Source organism: Nerophis lumbriciformis, linkage group LG10, assembly GCF_033978685.3.
Source record: "Nerophis lumbriciformis linkage group LG10, RoL_Nlum_v2.1, whole genome shotgun sequence".
Taxonomy (NCBI): domain Eukaryota; kingdom Metazoa; phylum Chordata; class Actinopteri; order Syngnathiformes; family Syngnathidae; genus Nerophis; species Nerophis lumbriciformis.
Genome location: NC_084557.2, coordinates 8,556,922 through 8,575,031, shown reverse-complemented (window position 1 = coordinate 8,575,031; position 18,110 = coordinate 8,556,922). Strand labels below are relative to the sequence as shown.

Sequence of the window (18,110 nt, the reverse complement as noted above, 5' to 3'; positions counted from 1 at the left end):
TTTGAGCGTTTGTATTCTGTTTAATCCTGATTATCTTGTTTGTAAATGTAGACACTGGTGAACCGCTTAATGTGCGTGCCTACTCACCACATAGGATGCACCCATTTCATGTCTACACACATACAATACTATTTTAAACCATCTTTGTTTAGGTTTTAAACTACTATATTACTATTCATTGTTTCTGTCGAACCTCGGATTCAGGAGGAACAGTGTGGTTTTCGTCCTGGTCGTGGAACTGTGGACCAGCTCTATACTCTCGGCAGGGTCCTTGAGGGTGCATGGGAGTTTGCCCAACCAGTCTACATGTGCTTTGTGGACTTGGAGAAGGCGTTCGACCTTGTACCCCGGGAGGTCCTGTGGGGAGTGCTCAGAGAGTATGGGGTAACGGACTGTCTTATTGTGGCGGTTCGCTTCCTGTATAATCAGTGTCAAAGCTTGGTCCGCATTGCCGGCAGTAAGTCGGACCCGTTTCCAGTAAGGGTTGGACTCCGCCAAGGCTGCCCTTTGTCACCGATTCTGTTCATAACCTTTATGTACAGAATTTCTAGGCGCAGTCAGGGCGTTGAGGGTATCTGGTTTGGTGGCTGCAGGATTAGGTCTCTGCTATTTGCAGATGATGTGGTCCTGATAGCTTCCTCTGGCCAAGATCTTCAGCTCTCACTGGATCGGCTCGCAGTAGAGTGTGAAGCGACTGGGATGGGAATCAGCACCTCCAAGTCCGAGTCCATGGTTCTCTCTTGGAAAAGGGTGGAGTGCCATCTCCGGGTTGGGGAGAAGATCTTGCCTCAAGTGGAGGAGTTCAAGTACCTCGGAGTCTTGTTCACGAGTGGGGGAAGAGTGGATCGTGAGATCGACAGGCGGATCGGTGCGGCGTCTTCAGTAATGCGGACGCTGTATCGATCCGTTGTGGTGAAGAAGGAGCTGAGCCGGAAGACAAAGCTCTCGATTTACCGGTCGATCTACGTTCCCATCCTCACCTATGGTCATGAGCTTTGGGTTATGACCGAAAGGACAAGATCACGGGTACAAGCGGCCGAAATGAGTTTCCTCCGCCGGGTGGCGGGGCTCTCCCTTAGAGATAGGGTGAGAAGCTCTGTCATCCGGGGGGAGCTCAAAGTAAAGCCGCTGCTCCTCCACATCGAGAGGAGCCAGATGAGGTGGTTCGGGCATCTGGTCAGCATGCCACCCGAACGCCTCCCTAGGAAGGTGTTTCGGGCACGTCCGACCGGTAGGAGGCCACGGGGAAGACCCAGGACAAGCTGGGAAGACTATCTCTCCCGGCTGGCCTGGGAATGCCTCGGGATCCCCCGGGAGGAGCTGGACGAAGTGGCTGGGGAGAGGGAAGTCTTGGCTTCCTTGCTTAAGCTGCTGCCCCCGCGACCCAAAGAAGACGGATGGATGGATGGATGGATGGATGGATGTTTCAGGTGTGTTTACATTTACTGGACTGACATGCCGTCACTAGACTGCACAACAAGAACCAGCTAGCTGCAAATACGGTATTTTGTTGTATCAGTTGTGTAATGGGGTACAACATTATATCACGTCTGCTTCTTCTGGGTTCAAATCTGGGCTCTGACCTTCTTATATGTTCTCCCCATGCTTGTATGATAGGGATATTCAACTAAATTGTTTTGAACTTACAGTAGACATTTGATTTTGGTATATTTATTTTGACAGAGTTAAAGGAGGGTTATGCTTTTTTTAAGGACTTCGGCAAAAGCTAGTCAAATATCATCTCTATGACAGCACTCTAGTGTTTTTAAGGATCTGCTGCAAAACTGTCAATCTCTCAAGTTTTTTAACTGTTGAATAGCACAAATAGAATAGAATAGAATAGAATAGAATATATCTTTATTGTCATTGTACAATGAAATTGCAAGCAAACTAATTTAGTGCAAATTCATAATGACATATAAAAAACATACGAACATTAATCAAAAACAACAAATGATGAAAAAGATAGGATCTAAAATGGAACCTTGAGGAACACTACTAATGTAACTAAGGGAGTTGAACAAAATAACTACTGACTGCATCTGAAGTAAACAAGCTCCAGCAACAGCGTGGTTACATAACGTAACTTCTAATAAGGAGAAGACTTAAAGGGGTGCCTTGAGGAACTCCTCAGTTATATAAATCACAAGTTTGGACCCCAGTGTTCTATATTTGCTAGCAATGTCAATGCAAGGATCTGCAATGTCTTTACAGTGGTCCAAGTTCTTCTATAGAACAGGAGCACTCCATAGAGTTTTTAGAAATTTGCTGCAAAAAGGTTTGTTTCTTAAGTCCTGAACTGAACTCTGGGGGCGATATGGATTTGACCCCAGAGCCACCAGTTGGAAAACCCTGTTGTATGGACTTACTTCTGGTTTTCTGACTTCCTTAGATGGATGTCGATTGGAGACTAAATTATCTACAGGTGAAAATGTGAGTGTGGTTGTATATTTGTGCCATGTAATTGATTGACAGTAAGGCCAGGCCTCTTACCCCGAGCTCCAGCTTTGACCCATAAACTACACTTTACAAAAGGTTTTGAGTTTTGTTTGTGTGTGTCATTTGTGTATAGATATAGATTTACCTTAACGATATTTTCAAATTATCATTGTCTCATTAAACATTAAACGAACTATATAGGCCTACAAATTCGAGCAAATTTAAACACAAATTGACAGTAAGCAACAGGAATGATTATAAAAAACAGGTAAAGAAAAGACCAAAACAGGGAACAATAAAGTGGGGAAGATGATTTGGGCTCTATGGGGACACGAGTTGCACAACACAATTGATCTCTCCTTGAAAAAGAACATGAGTCCAGTTTTCCTCACTCTACAAGGGATGACAACACTAACAAAGGGAGATAATGGTCCCGTGAAGGGGTTTTCGAGGGGAGGCTGAATCACACAGGACCTACATTTGGTTTCTATCAGGAGTGGGAGGACATTTACACTACACTGACCACTCACTCTGCAGCACTGTTACTGTGGCCTGCGCTCGGATCCAGGTGATGGCGGGATTTAGGTGCAGGTCGTTACGTCGCAGGTCATTACTGGCTCTGCACTCGTATGTCCCAATATCGTCCAGCGTCAGATGTGAGACTCCCAGCATGCTAACCGCATTGACACCATAGACCGTGTTGATGGACACCCGCCGCTTACGGGCGCCGTCCCACAGCTGCCTGAAGGAATCGGCTCGGTTAATCTCCGAGTACCACCACTGGATTTCAGGGGTGGGGTTACCCACGACATCACAGTACAGCTCAAAGGTGTCTCCGGTGAGCTTGGTTTCAGAGAGTGGTGATTTCACGAAGCCCGCTAGCAGTAGCAGTTTAGAAGGGGGAAGCATGCCCATGGATAAGCCCAGAAAAAGAAAAGAGGTGGAGGACATAAATGAGGAACATGAAAAAAATTATAATCAAAACAAAACACACATTCACATACATATGCAAAATCGTGAATTCAACATCAAACAGTCAAGGTCAACACGTGTACCAGAGAACCAAGTTAAATTTACAATGGCTGGAGCCATGAGTGCTATTCCTGGAATCATTTAATTAAATTCAGCTGGGAGGACCCAGGAAGGCTGTGCTCACGTTCAATAATGGCATAATTGGGGCAGAATTCCTATTCAAAAATCCTCTGAATAACATTGTCATTGCTCATAAACCCCATCGTCTGCTATAGCGTTGGGAAAATCAATGATTGTTCAGTAATCCACAGCCAACAATAGGTAAGTGTGCCATTAATGAGACATCTCAGAGGTAAACGCCATAATAGCGGCGGGGTGCCCACAGGGAAGCAATGGGGACGCTGTCAAAGGAGCGGTCTATAGGCACTGTGGCACGTACAGTACATGAAATTGAAAGGTGATTTAATGAAGCCGCTTCTCCGGGTCTCTGGGGAGTGTGTGGGTGCATGGTTAAAGACCCTCCTCTCCTCTCCTGTTTCCATAGAAATACTTCACAGAAACAAAGTAGCAAGACGGACAGCCATCTCAGCCACTTCGGAGAGATGTGTGTTCATATGAATACACAGTGTGACGTCACGCGTTTAACCCGGTTTCTACCAAGTAGCACTGATTTGTTTCCTTGTGTACAGTTGACATTAGGCATGGGAATAATAATCAATGAATGTAGTACACTACTAGTGCAATGTTGTTTCAGCTGCAACAAATTGATGTCTAAAGACTAAAATATCAGCTATGGAAAGTAGACCTACATTAACAACTCCTGGCAACATTACAACAAGAGCTCTGAACCTTCAGAAAGAAATTGTGACACTTAAATTGGTTATTTGATCTGTAATCCACCCTTAGAAATGTAGTCAAAGTACCGTATTTTTTGGAGTATAAATCGCACCTGCGAAAATGCATAATAAAAAACGAAAAAAACATACAAGTCGCACTGGAGCCCGGCCAAACTATGAAAAAACTGCGACTTATAGTCCGAAAAATACGGTATATCCATATTATGCATTTTTAATATTGTATCATATTGTCCCGTTTTTAAGTACATCTTTCTTGTGGCATTGGTCGCTGTATGTATGTTTTGTATGCTCATGTACTACAACTACAGTACTGTGTAAACTCAATTTTAAAACCAAACAATATGTCCATTCAAAGAGTTTTTGAGGCGTAGACTTAACATACTGGACAACATGGGTACATTTTGTTTTGATGATATAAAAACAACCAAACATGTACTTTTCTCAAGTACCTAGAAATATGTTCACAGTGCAGGGTACAATGCCTAATTCAGAATTTTTGTAAAATGCTAAAATTGTATGTGGTGATTTATGTAAAATCAAAACGTTTTTCTTTTAACGTGAATGGAATGGGTCCCTAAACTGAACCGCATAAGCACATGACATCATTAAGTCACATGCGCTGTATTGTGTTTACGAAGCAAACACGGCTCAGATTCTAGTAGGTCTCAGTCCTGCCGCATTTGTGGCAATTTAAAGGATTTTCTTCAACCGAAATCAACATTTTCTTAAACGAAATGTAGGGGATTAAGGAAGGAAGCGCTACTTGGTTCAGCGTCGATTCCCAAGCATGTGGGCAAGCAGTCAAAGCCATTAGTGGTGGATTATTAACGAGAGTTCTAAAACGTCATTTTCTGCTCTTTTGTCTATTCATTTTTGTGGCCGTTTGTTTTGGCGAAGAACTTTGACATGTATCGCTTTTTCATGACGTATTGGTCGGATGAATGCAACCCGATCGTTCAGACTGCAGTTGTATCGGATACATGCAAGATCAGATTTATATCTACATTTGAAATGCCTGGTTTGGATTTAAAAAATGTTTAATTGTAATGCTCAATCAGTCTACATGCATTATGTAGACTTGGAGAAGGTATTTGTCCCTCGGGAAGTCCTGTGGAAAGTGCTCAGAGAGTTTGAAGTGTCGGACCGCCTGATACTATCATCAGTGTTTATATCTGTTCTAAAAAGAACATTATACAAATTAGAATTTTGCAAATAGTAAAATGCACTGTATGCAGTGTCATTTCAAACAACTAGTTTTTGATCAATTCAAAAGCTAAATTATCATTGTCATTTGTATTCATTGGTTTCTCTAAAAAGATGAATGGTGAATCGAATGAATTGTGAAACAGAACAGAGATTTTATTTTTAGGCCATATTGCCCAGGCCTAAATTTCTTGCATTGAACAAAAACCCAAGTACCAAGTTAAATTCCTTGTGTGTTTGCATATTTGACCAATAGCGTTGATTCTATCCTCTTGTTCATAGCAGATTTTTTTTTTGTTATGTATAATTTTCTATTGCCCCCATTGATGTATTGTGATTGCACTGATTTATCACACATTGTAATGCCATGTTTGTTTATAAAAAAGTTATTTGGGGAATAAAACTACAGTACTGTTAATTGATTGGTCTACAGATAATTGCGGCTTCAATGCAAATGAAGAAAACAAAAAACTGCCATGAAAAATAAGCACTGTGGATTAGGATACAGAGAAGAGTTTATTTAGTTTGGGTCAATTGTGTGGAGATACTGTCAGCACAGTACAAAATTATATTTCATGTTTATATTTTCTGATGGCTTCATTGCTAATTACACACTATGATGTTTTGACTTTGTGTACATACCAACGCTGAAAAGCAGGTACGAGTCAGGTATATCGATAATCAGGTACGGCAAAAGTACACAAGCCAAACAACTCTACTGCTTGGTGGAAAAGTAACTTTTAGACAGTTATATTGTATTTCTGTTTGATTTGTTACTATTAAGAGTCATACTTGATTCAGGGGAGTGGGCTAATTAATTTCATACTTGATTCAGGGGTGTGGGCTTTTGTTTGTTAAAACAAGATCTCAATTTACAATAACAGGCAATCTAATTTATAAGGATGATTTTTTTTATTGTACTTGAGAGGCTGCATGCATCACTGCCATTTCACTTAAGGACTCACTGGCATGACAGCCGACACGAGCCTAGCCAACCAGGGTCAGTTGGCTGCGCTGCCCTAATTCTACCCCCAGAGGAGAGGAGAGGAGAGGAGAGGAGGGATCAAATTAAATCATTTACTCCAGCCACCCCGCAACCGCAAAAGGGACAAGCGGTAGAAATGGATGAATGGATGGATTTTTTTTTTTTAACTTGTCTTTATTACATGCATGAATGTACTGTCAATTGAGCAAACATGCTTTGTTTTTGTCTTGATGTATTTTATTCCTTATACTAATAAAGTCCCCCGTCAAAACTGTCCTTCCTTGATCTATTATCGAGAATGGCACAAAGACCATTGAAAGTCTTCAAAGCAGAAAAAGACAAAAGTGTCTAAAAATAATTCTACTAAAAAATAAACACGTGATTTCTTTCAAACGTAAGTGCATGGCCCTGAACATAGTGTGTGTGCATATGTGTGTGTGTGTGAGAAAAGAAATGTCCCGAAAAAAAATCCCAATCTCAATTACATCAGAAAAATTGTGACTGTGCAAAATCGGGAGTAGCTTGCAACACATGGCAATAATTTAAAAGGAGGAACTGCATTTTTGGGGGGAATTTTGCCTATTGTTCAATCATTATGACAGACATTTCGACGGATGTATTTTTTTCAATGCATTCTAACTAGTAAATAAACGTAAATAAAAGTCTGCTTACAGCGAAGCCAATGGGAGGTCCTCTATTCGTCCCACTAAATAACCATCCAAAAAGCGCCAGCAATACTCCATTTACATGTCGTGACTTGAATATTAACCAAGTATGAGTGATATTGTTATTATAAGTGCTAACGCAGACAAACTATTTATAGCAGCCACGTGATCACAAGCTTGTGTGCCAATGTTGACATGATCAACTGATCAGCTGCTTCCTCATTTTTTGGCTCGCCAAACTTTATTGTGGATCAGAAACCATGCCTCTCACCTGGATAATGGAAGGACGATGACGTATTCCGACAACTTAGTACACTTTGACAGTTAATTCAGACCCGAAAATGGCTAGAACTACACGAAAAGACGCTGGGTTTCACCCCCTTTTTCTTAACGAGCATTATGAGTCAATCTTCATTTTGGCTCTTGGCAAAGACGGTCGTACCCCCTCCCATCTGTATGCCTCCCCTGCTTGCCTCTTTTGTCTCGTCCTGTCTTGTTTAACTTTCTTGTTGCCTCTTTTGCACTGCTCTCCCAAATCTAAACAATGGAATTGATAAACTTGCCTCTCAACAAAATTGACATTATCTCGGGTTCAGGAAAACCTGTCGGAACGGTTGTTGCTCCACACACGACAGACTATTGCCTGTTGACCTTTTCAGTCGAGGACGTTGACGATATCAACCTATTCGGAATCATGATAACAGAACACCTGCTGATTGGAGTAAGCGTTGTACTGATGCTGGCAGCCATTCAAGGTACCCCAAAGCTGCCAATGGATTATTCACCCAAGGAACTTTAGTTTTTAGAAAGTTCCGGTCGGACGGTTTTTCACATTAAAATAAAAATATAGAAAAAAATACCGGCAGCGGTAAAGTTTAGATCCAAGAAGGAAAGAAGAAAGTGAATCAATGTTTATAACTGAATACATTTCCGTATGCATAAAAATGTGTTTTCTTTTGTATTTTTTTTTTTTATGAATTAAGTAACGTTTATGACAACCTTTTTCCAAAACACAATATAGAATGTGAGATATAACAGGAAAATGAATACATTTATCATTTGTTTTCAAAACGCTTACAAAAAAGTGGAACCCCAAAAATGTACTGTGGGACCCCATTTTTATGACTTGATGGGGTCCCTGGGACCCTGTTTTGAAAATTCCTAGAGCCAACACTGATGGAGTATCGGTGCGTGCAAAACAGCAGCAGGCAGCTGTGGCCTGCGGGCTGCTTCTAATACTAATCAAATATCATCCCGGGGCCATAGATCATTTATTAATTCCAGATCCGGCCCGCAGGCCTTGACTTTGACATCACTGGCTTAATATATGAAAAAATATTTAAAAAAAATAGACCCCTAGTGTGTGAATGTGAGTGTTGTCCATACTTGCCAACCTTGAGACAATTGAATTCGGGAGATGGGGGGGGGGTGTTGAGATGTGTGTGTGTGTGTGTCGATTATTACTTCGATTAATCGATTAATAATCGGATAAAAGAGACAAACTACATTTCTATGCTTTCCAGTATTTTATTGGGGAAAAAACAGCATACTGGCACCATACTTATTTTGATTATTGTTTCTCAGCTGTTTGTAAATGTTGCAGTTTATAAATAAAGGTTTATTAAAAAAAAGAAAAAGAAAAAAAAAGGAGCCTCTGCGCATGCGCATATCATAGATCCAACGAATCGATGACTAAATTAATCGCCAACTATTTTTATAATCGATTTTAATCGATTTAATCGAATAGTTGTTGCAGCCCTAATATATATATATATATATATATATATATATATATAATAGTTCATGAATGAGTATATCCATTCGGCCACCGTGTTCAATGGAGAAGTCTGATCTACAAAATGTGCAGGCAGCATACCCCTTCCCCTTCCAGCTGTCCTGGATGAACTGAAATAATTTTTTCCAATCATTTTGGAACTTGCAAGCGTACTTCTTCTTACTCGTCGCCCCCATGTCTCTTCTTCGTTCTTCTACTTCGTCTCTGTTATTTTTTTGGACATTACTACTTGCCGTAGTTTTGAAGCAATGCATGATGGCAATCCGGATGTTGAGTGTCAGTGTATTAACGTGCCGGCTGGAATAAACACACGCTGAGAAATAGCTCCGTGCCTGCCTACTTTATGGGTTATGGATACATCTATGGATAACGGAGACATATATAATAGTCTCCTTTTCAGGTGAGAGAGGACGCTAAAGGCAGTGCATTTAAGGCACGCCCCCAATATTGTTGTCAGGGTGGAAATCGGGAGAAATTCGGGAGAATGGTTGCCCCGGGAGATTTTCGGGAGGGGCACTGAAATTCGGGAGTCTCCCGGGAAAAGCGGGAGGGTTGGCAATAGAGATGTCCGATAATATCGGCCTGCTGATATTATCGGCCGATAAATGCTTTAAAATGTAATATCGGAAATTATCGGTATCTGTTTTTTTATTATCTGTATCGTTTTTTATTTATTTTAATTAAATCAACATAAAAAACACAAGATACACTTACAATTAGTGCATCAACCCAAAAAACCTCCCTCCCTCATTTACACTCATTAGGGTTGTTTCTTTCTGTTATTAATATTGTGGTTCCTACATTATATATCAATATATATCAATACTGTCTGCAAGGGATACAGTCCGTAAGCACACATGATTGTGCGTGCTGCTGGTCCACTAATAGTACTAACCTTTAACAGTTAATTTTACTCATTTTCATTAATTACTAGTTTCTATGTAACTGTTTTTACATTGTTTTACTTTCTTTTTTTATTCAATAATTTTTTTTAAATTTATTTATCTTTTTTTAAAAAGGACCTTATCTTCACCATACCTGATTGTCCACATTAGGCATAATAATGTGTTAATTCCACGACTGTATATATCGGCATCGGTTGATATCGGTATCGGTAATTAAGAGTTGGACAATATCGTAATATCGATATCGGCAAAAAAAGCCATTATCGGACATCCCTGGTTGACAAGTATGATGTTGTCTGTCTATCTGTGTTGGCCCTGCGATGAGGTGGCGACTTGTCCGCCCGAATGCAGCTGAGATAGGCTCCAGCACCCCCCGCGACCACGACAGGGAGAAGCGGTAGAAAATGGATGGATCCATCGGCAGTGCGCCTTATTATCCGGTGCGCCTTATGGTCCGGAAAATACGGTAAGTATCTAAACATATATATATTTGAGCATCCTGCGCCGGAGTGCAGACTGTGGAAGAAACACAGCAACACAAAACGTGCGGTGTAGAATTGTTCTAACGCATAGAGACCCACTACGCACTTATAGTATGGAGCTGCAACCTTGAGCCGAGGCTGGGTTGGAATGCCCTAATCGGACTCCTGCAGATTTATGAGCATATAGGGTCATTTGGACAAGTAGGGCTGGAGCTGACAAATCAATGTGGTTGTTCAGTGCATCTCTGCAAAGAGCAGCAAAGGACATTAAAGACATGGATCCCAGTGCAGCGTCCCTACTCTAAAAATAGCAGCATGCAGCAAAATGGATTGATGCTATTTACAGAGCTTTACTTCTTACACCCAACAACTATACATTGACGTGCGACTCATCCGAACAAGCTAGGGGAGAAGAAGAAAAAAAAACTTGCCCTTGGCTCTTGTTTCTGTATTCAGCGCCACACTTTTGAAAAGGGACACTGTGGCCCACTTCAGGCCGCCTTATTAATCTTTTAACGACCCAGGCGCTCGGAAAGCCTCCATTTTTCCTGGTCTTCGACGAACCTGAGGGGATTATTTGGCGTCTCGGCAGGTGGAGGCAAATTGGCAAGCGTGGCCGATACCACCGGAGTCGCGTCAAAAATGACTACATTGATGGCAAGACAACGACGAAAGATGTTGACAATTAAACAACAAGGCAGCTTATTTCTTACCGTTTTGCGAGGAGACGGCGCGCAGCGTGATGAGGGCTGCCAGTGTCAGCACGGGCAGGGACATGACTGCGGGTACCATCTTCGGGGTGTGAGAGTTAAGGTGACCCGGCGGGGATGTTATGATGGCACTGGGAGGAGGTTATCGCACAAAGTCACACTCCAGAAGGAAAGACGGCAGTGACACCGGCTGGGACGAGCGGGATCCCTCAGTCGGATGCGTGCTTCTCCCCCTCCTCCTGCGTCGCTACTGCATCAAGGAACACACTTTCAGCAACGGTATGCCTCTTATATCAAATCTCGCGAGATCTCTAAGAGGCGGGAATCTATCTAATGTCCCTAGCTAGAATGTTTAATTAGCTGGCACAACGGACATCAGGGCCAGCAAGGCCTTCTCTGCTGCCCTAACATAACCACACATCATGATCATAATTAGAGGTAAAGTACATTTTTATTTACTTTCCCTTAATATCTAAAAGTATTTATATTGTCTTCATGTAACACATACTTGCCAACCTTGAGACCTCAGAATTAGGGAGATATTCAAAAGACCCGCTGGGGGAGTATATATATATATATATATATATATATATATATATATATTAGAGATGCGCGGATAGGCAATTATTTCATCCGCAACCGCATCAGAAAGTCGTCAACCATCCGCCATCCACCCGATGTAACATTTGATCAGAACCGCACCCGCCCGTTGTTATATATCTAATATAGACGATGCAAGGCATTAGTGAGGTTATAAAGCTTTTGCCTGTTAAAGAAAGGAGACTGATCCAATGCAGCACAGACATTCGCGTGCCACGCTGTCACGACCCAGACGCACACCAGTGCGCAATCATATGGGAGCCGCGCTGAGCGCACCTCCAAGCGCGTCTCGCTGCCGGCGACGGCCGGGTATGGGCCCGACGCTCCAGCGCCATCCATTTTCAGGGCTAGTTGATTCGGCAGGTGGGTTAGCGGGTTCCGACTTCCATGGCCACCGTCCTGCTGTCTATATCAACCAGGGTGAGCCCCACCCCTTTCGTGAGCGCACTGCGTGCGGAGTGACCCCTGTTACGCGCCCCCGGCAACAGGGGTGGCGGGCAGGTAAGCTGCGCGGGCGGAGCGCGCGGAGTGACCCCTGTTACAAGCCCCCGGCCACGGGGGTGGCGGGCAGGTAAGCTGCTTACCTGCTGCGCGTGACGCCGGCCACGGCGAAGACGGACGAGGCGGGGTGTCTGTGCGGTGGGCGCGGTGGTGACCCTGGACGTGCGTCAGGCCCTTCTCGCGGATCGCCTCAGCTACGGCTCCCGGTGGGGCCCTCTCGGGGGAAGGGGCCTCGGTCCCGGACCCCGGCGAGGCGTCCCTTCTCCGCTCCGTAAAAGTGTCCATCTCTTTTTTTTTTTTCTTCTGTTGTGGCATATGCAGCAGGTGCCTGCTCGTTTTTCGTATGTGGGTAACAACATTTAACTATGTATATATATTTCCGAATTGGTTTAACTGCCACCCGCCTGAATCTATTTAAAATCTAATTTTTTTTTATTTCAACCGCCCGACCCGACCCGCGGATAAAATCTAATTTTTTTTCATTTCATCCGCCCGATCCGCGGATAATCCGCGGACTCCGCGGTTGTGCCCGCAAACCGCGCATCTCTAATATATATATATATATATATATATATATATACATACCGTATTTTTCGGACTATAAGTCGCAGTTTTTTTCATAGTTTGGCCGGGGGTGCGACTTATACTCAGGAGCGACTTATGTGTGAAATTATTAACACATTACCGTAAAATATCAAATAATATTATTTAGCTCATTCACGTAAGAGACTAGACGTATAAGATTTCATGGGATTTAGCGATTAGGAGTAGGGCTGCAGCTAACGATTATTTTTCTATCGATTAATCTATAGATTTTTTTCCGATTAATCGGTTAATCTATAGATTATTTTTTCGATTAATCTATAGATTATTTTTCCTTTTACCGATTATTTTTTTAATTTAAAATGAAGAGGAAAAAATAAATGTAGGCCAGTTTTTTCAAAAGGCATGGCTTTTATTTACAAAAAAAAAAGGATGGCCACTCAGTCAACATTGACAACAACATGACAAAATATTCTGTAACAATGTAAACATTTAAAACTTTTAACATTTAACAAAATTAAAAGTAGCTTATTTGCTTTTTAATGTGCAAATATAAAAGTAAACATCCAGTGCAAATCTTAATATTCTGCAATAGTATAAGCATTTCAAAATTAAAAGTATTGCTTATTTTGCTTTAAAATGTGCAAAAATAAAGATAAACATCCAATACAAAAAAGTACAAAACGGAAATATTCTGTAACAGTGTAAACATTTCAACAAAAGTAAAAGTATTGCTTATTTGCTAAAATGTGCAAAAATAAAGCTAAACATCCAATACAAAAAAAGTGTACAGTGTAAACATTTCAACAAAAGTAAAAGTATTGCTTATTTTGCTTAATAACACAACAATGATAGTATGATTAAAGTGAAAGTTAATTGTTCGTTTGTACATAGTATATGTAACTGTTAATGTTGTAAAAGGTATTTGCACAACTAATTAACATTAGCGTTTGTGACACGTCTTTGTGCCGTGGGGTTCTTTCAGGACCGACAGACTGAACGCCAGACGGCTTTGTCAGGTTTACAATCTTTTAATTTTACACAAAGTCCTTTCTCTTCCAACTCTTTTCTCTTTCTTTCCTCGCTTTTCGGCTCCTCTTCCTCGCTCGCTCGTCGTCCCCTGTCTCTGTCTCTCCTCCTCTCTCGCTCCACGTCAGCTTCACTCTGGCTCCTTCCAGTCTCTCTTCCCTCTCTCTCTGCTGCTCCCCTTTTCTTCAGCGAGAGGAGATTGGATGATCGTGCCCAGGTGCGCGGATCGCGCACCTGGGCACGATTGCGGCGGCGCTCCCGGCGCGCCCCACCTCGCCGCTCGCTCGCCGGCCCCGCCTCACCACAGCGTTAAAGAGGAGCGCGTCTTTGTAAACACTGAACAGGCACGCCAAACGCGCCTCTCAGAGCGAAACGGTGCTTTAGTTTATGAATTCACAACGCAGATACAAATGACACATTCATGTTTTTGTGTAATGATGACAACGTATACGCACGCGGACGATTGACTAGTTGATGGTGATGGCAAGAACGCTGTCGGTTTTCTTTTCAAATGTTCCTTCATAGCCGTTGTGCTGCTATGATAGGCCATTTCCGCTCGACACAGTGTGCATACAACATTATTAGGCCGTTTATTGAAATACTCCCACACTTTTGACGACTTTTGGCGTGCTTTTTCCCCTCGCTCGCATCGTCTGCTTTGCGCTCCGCCATGACAGTAGTGTGACGTAAATATACGACGCGCCGACGCACAAAAACGGCGTCGACGTATTTACGTAACCGATGACGTCGACTACGTCGACGCGTCGTTTCAGCCTTAATTAGGAGTGACAGATTGTTTGGTAAACGTATAGCATGTTCTAAATGTTATGATTATTTGAATGACTCTTACCATAATATGTTACGTTAACATACCAGGCACGTTCTCAGTTGGTTATTTATGCCTTATTTACACTTATTCAGCCTGTTGTTCACTATTCTTTATTTATTTTAAATTGCCTTTCAAATGTCTATTCTTGGTGTTGGGTTTTATCAAATACATTTCCCCAAAAAATGCGACTTACACTCCAGTGCCACATATATATGTTTTTTTCCGTCTTTATTATGCATTTTCGGCCGGTGCGACTTATACTCCGAAAAATACGGTGTGTGTGTATGTATGTATATAAATATATATATATATATATATATATATATATATATATATATATATATATATATATATATATATATATATATATATGTATATATATATATATGTATATATATATATATATATATATATATATATATATATATATATATATATATATATATATATATATATATATATATATATATATTAGGGCTGCAACTAACGATTAATTTGATAATCGATTAATCTGTCGATTATTACTTCGATTAATAATCGGATAAAAGAGACAAACTACATTTCTATCCTTTCCAGTATTTTATTGAAAAAACCAGCATACTGGTACCATACTTATTTTGATTATTGTTTCTCAGGTGTTTGTACATGTTGCAGTTTATAAATAAAGGTATAGAAAAAAAAAAAAAAATGTATATAAAAAAAAAAGCCTCTGCGCATGCGCATAGCATAGATCCAACGAATCGATGACTAAATTAATCGGCAACTATTTTTATAATCGATTTTAATCGATTAGTTGTTGCAGCCCTAATATATATATATATATATATATATATATATATATATATATATATATATATATATATATATATATATATATATATATATATATATATATATATATATATATATAGCTGTAATTCACTGAAATTCAAGTATTTCTTATATATATATATATATATATATATATATATATATATATATATATATATATATATATATATAAATAAAATAAATAATTTTATATATATAAAAACGTTATCCCAACCACAAAGTTGATGGTTGTCCACTTTGCTGCTAATTATATTTGGATAATTACAATCCAGCAACCATTCCCAGGATTTGGGCATGGACCACAATGGCTGCTGAAGAAGGATTTTCGCCCTCGTCCACCGCCTCGTCGGCCACGTATGTGGCCAGTTCATGGACGCCCTCCGTGCCATTGGCAGCAACGCTCAGGACGTGTTTTAGTTTCCGTTCTCAGGGCTCCTTAATTACGCCTGGTTGCTACGACCCTGATAAAATTAACCTGCCTCTGATTAGCAATCAGCAGACTCACCTACCTCTGATCACTAATCAGTGTACCATTTAATCCATATTACCCTGCCTCCCTTGTGGGTGCGTTGTTCGCTATCAGCAACTGTACTTGTTTTGTTTCATGCCATGTAAAGAAACCTTTTGCCATTCTAGCCCTGCGCTACAATCCATTGGATTTTTCCGTGCCTTGCTAGCGGCACCTAAAATTTTTATTTTCGCTTCTTTGGAATTAAAAGCCGTTTACCTGCATCCTGCTGCTGCCGCCTACTGTCCTTTCGCATCGTGAGAGACAAAACCCTTGCAAACATGTGACCACACCATGACAAAATGTGCTGTTTATCATTCACAATCCTTCTGTAAGACAAAAACACCTATGCTGGGCTACTTTTTATGCATTCGAAATCGTAAATAAATAGCTAATTGATTGAAGGTACTCTTTTGCGCACCTTAAACCCTCTGAAAAACGTCCAGAAACCGCCAACAATACTCCATTTACATGTTGTGATCTGAAAATTAACCAAATATGAGTGATGTTATGAAAACGCCAACGCAAATGGCCTATTTTAGCAGCGCATTGATAGCAGTGAGCTAGTTAGCTTACGGTGCTATTGTTGACACACTGATCCGGCGGCTGCTTCTGCTCCGTCTCAGACTTGCTGAATGTAAAAAAAGCATATTTTCGTGTCGTTCTGGCCATTTTTAGGTCGTAAATGGCTGTTAAAGTGTACCAACTCGTCGGAATACCTACTCAGCCTTCTTCTGTCCAGATGAGATGCATGATTTATGATGTAGAATAAACTTACAGGAAGCAGCAGACCACTCGATGATGTAAACATAGGGCCACACGGTAGTGATCACGGCGCCCCTATAATTAGTTTGTCTGCGTTAGCGCTTATAATAACAACATCCCTAATACTTAGTCAATAATGGATGGAACAAATGTGATGATTTCGTGTAGCATTGTCACTATAGGTGACATTTCTTAAATGTTTTAAAAAATAAATTCCCTCATGCCAATTAACATTATAATTATTCAACACAGCTGAAAGGTCTAAAAATGAGTTAATATAGCTCCATATGTTCAGCGTGAGGGCTTAAGGTGTCTTGCTGGATTAATTACTGTGCTTTACGTTGATTTATCAGGCCAAGCCTCAAGACCACATGTATCTTAGCCGTTGAATGAATTCCATTCTCCATAGTTCCCATACATTATAAAAAACGGTGGATGGAGCGCCTGGAAAAAATTGTCAATACAGATTATCCATAATTATTTCTTACTGCCAGCAGAGGGAGACATTATCCCTGAGTCTAAAGTCATTGCAACACTCTTCTTGCCTATGCTGGGTTGCAACTAAGAGACCTAAAGATACTTTCGGTTTTTGCTTGGGGGTGCAAACAATTTACCAGCTCCCGTTCATTTAGCACCAGCTGCGCGGATGTCAAAGTGTTATAAAGGTTTAGAGGCAAATATACAAGCCGTATCGATGAAAAAAAAATTGCTAAATGTAATGGAATCTCAAGATGATAAGATTTAAACGATTCAACCTAATTACCTAAGTGGACTTTTTAAACTTTTGTGGCGAGAAGAGAGAGGTATAGTACCAGGATGTATGTGTCCAACAACGCCACCTGAGGAATTGCACCCCAGGAAATACTAAGCTTAAGATTTTTAAATACCGCTGGGCAGAAGACGGTTGATGATTTAAAAGTGGTTACCCTCCGAAACATGCCCAAGGGCTGAAACAAAAATGGTGTGGACTAAACTGAACAAAATGAAAGAATTTACTAAATAACTAATTTAACAAAACAATAATTGGGATCAAATGTAAGGAAATTGAAATAACTAAATCAATTTAACACTAAGAAACAAAAGAAAACTAATGAATATTTAAAATATATTGATAATCATCAATATTCATTGAATCACAAATACTGAAATTCTACAACATAGTGAATCTGCAAACAGCTAAAATTATACACAAAGCAAACTATAATCTGCTACCCAAGAATATACAACAATTCTTCTCAACAAAAGAGGAGAAATATAATCTTTGAGAAAATTGTAATTTAAAACATGTGTACGCATGTACAACACTTAAGACATTCAGTATATCAGTATGTGAAATTAAATGATGGAATGGATTAAGCAAAGAAATAAAACAATGTACTAATATGATCCAATTCAAGAAATTCTTCAAACTTAAAGTGTTTACAAAGTACAAAGAAGAAGAACCATGACAAACATTCTGAATTTATTTCATCCATCCATTCATTTTCTAGA

General features: G+C 40.6%; 1 protein-coding gene across 1 annotated transcript in view; it reads right to left on the bottom strand.

Moving 5' to 3' along the window:
- LOC133612691 (neuroplastin-like) overlaps positions 1-3,369 on the bottom strand; it is a 29,711-nt gene extending 26,342 nt beyond the window's left edge. Inside the window, exon 1 of the mRNA XM_072913902.1 lies at positions 2,970-3,369. Coding sequence (XP_072770003.1) covers positions 2,970-3,354 — 385 coding nt within the window. The 5' untranslated portion in view covers positions 3,355-3,369. The remainder of the gene's footprint in view (positions 1-2,969) is intronic.
- Positions 3,370-18,110: the final 14,741 nt, after the last annotated feature.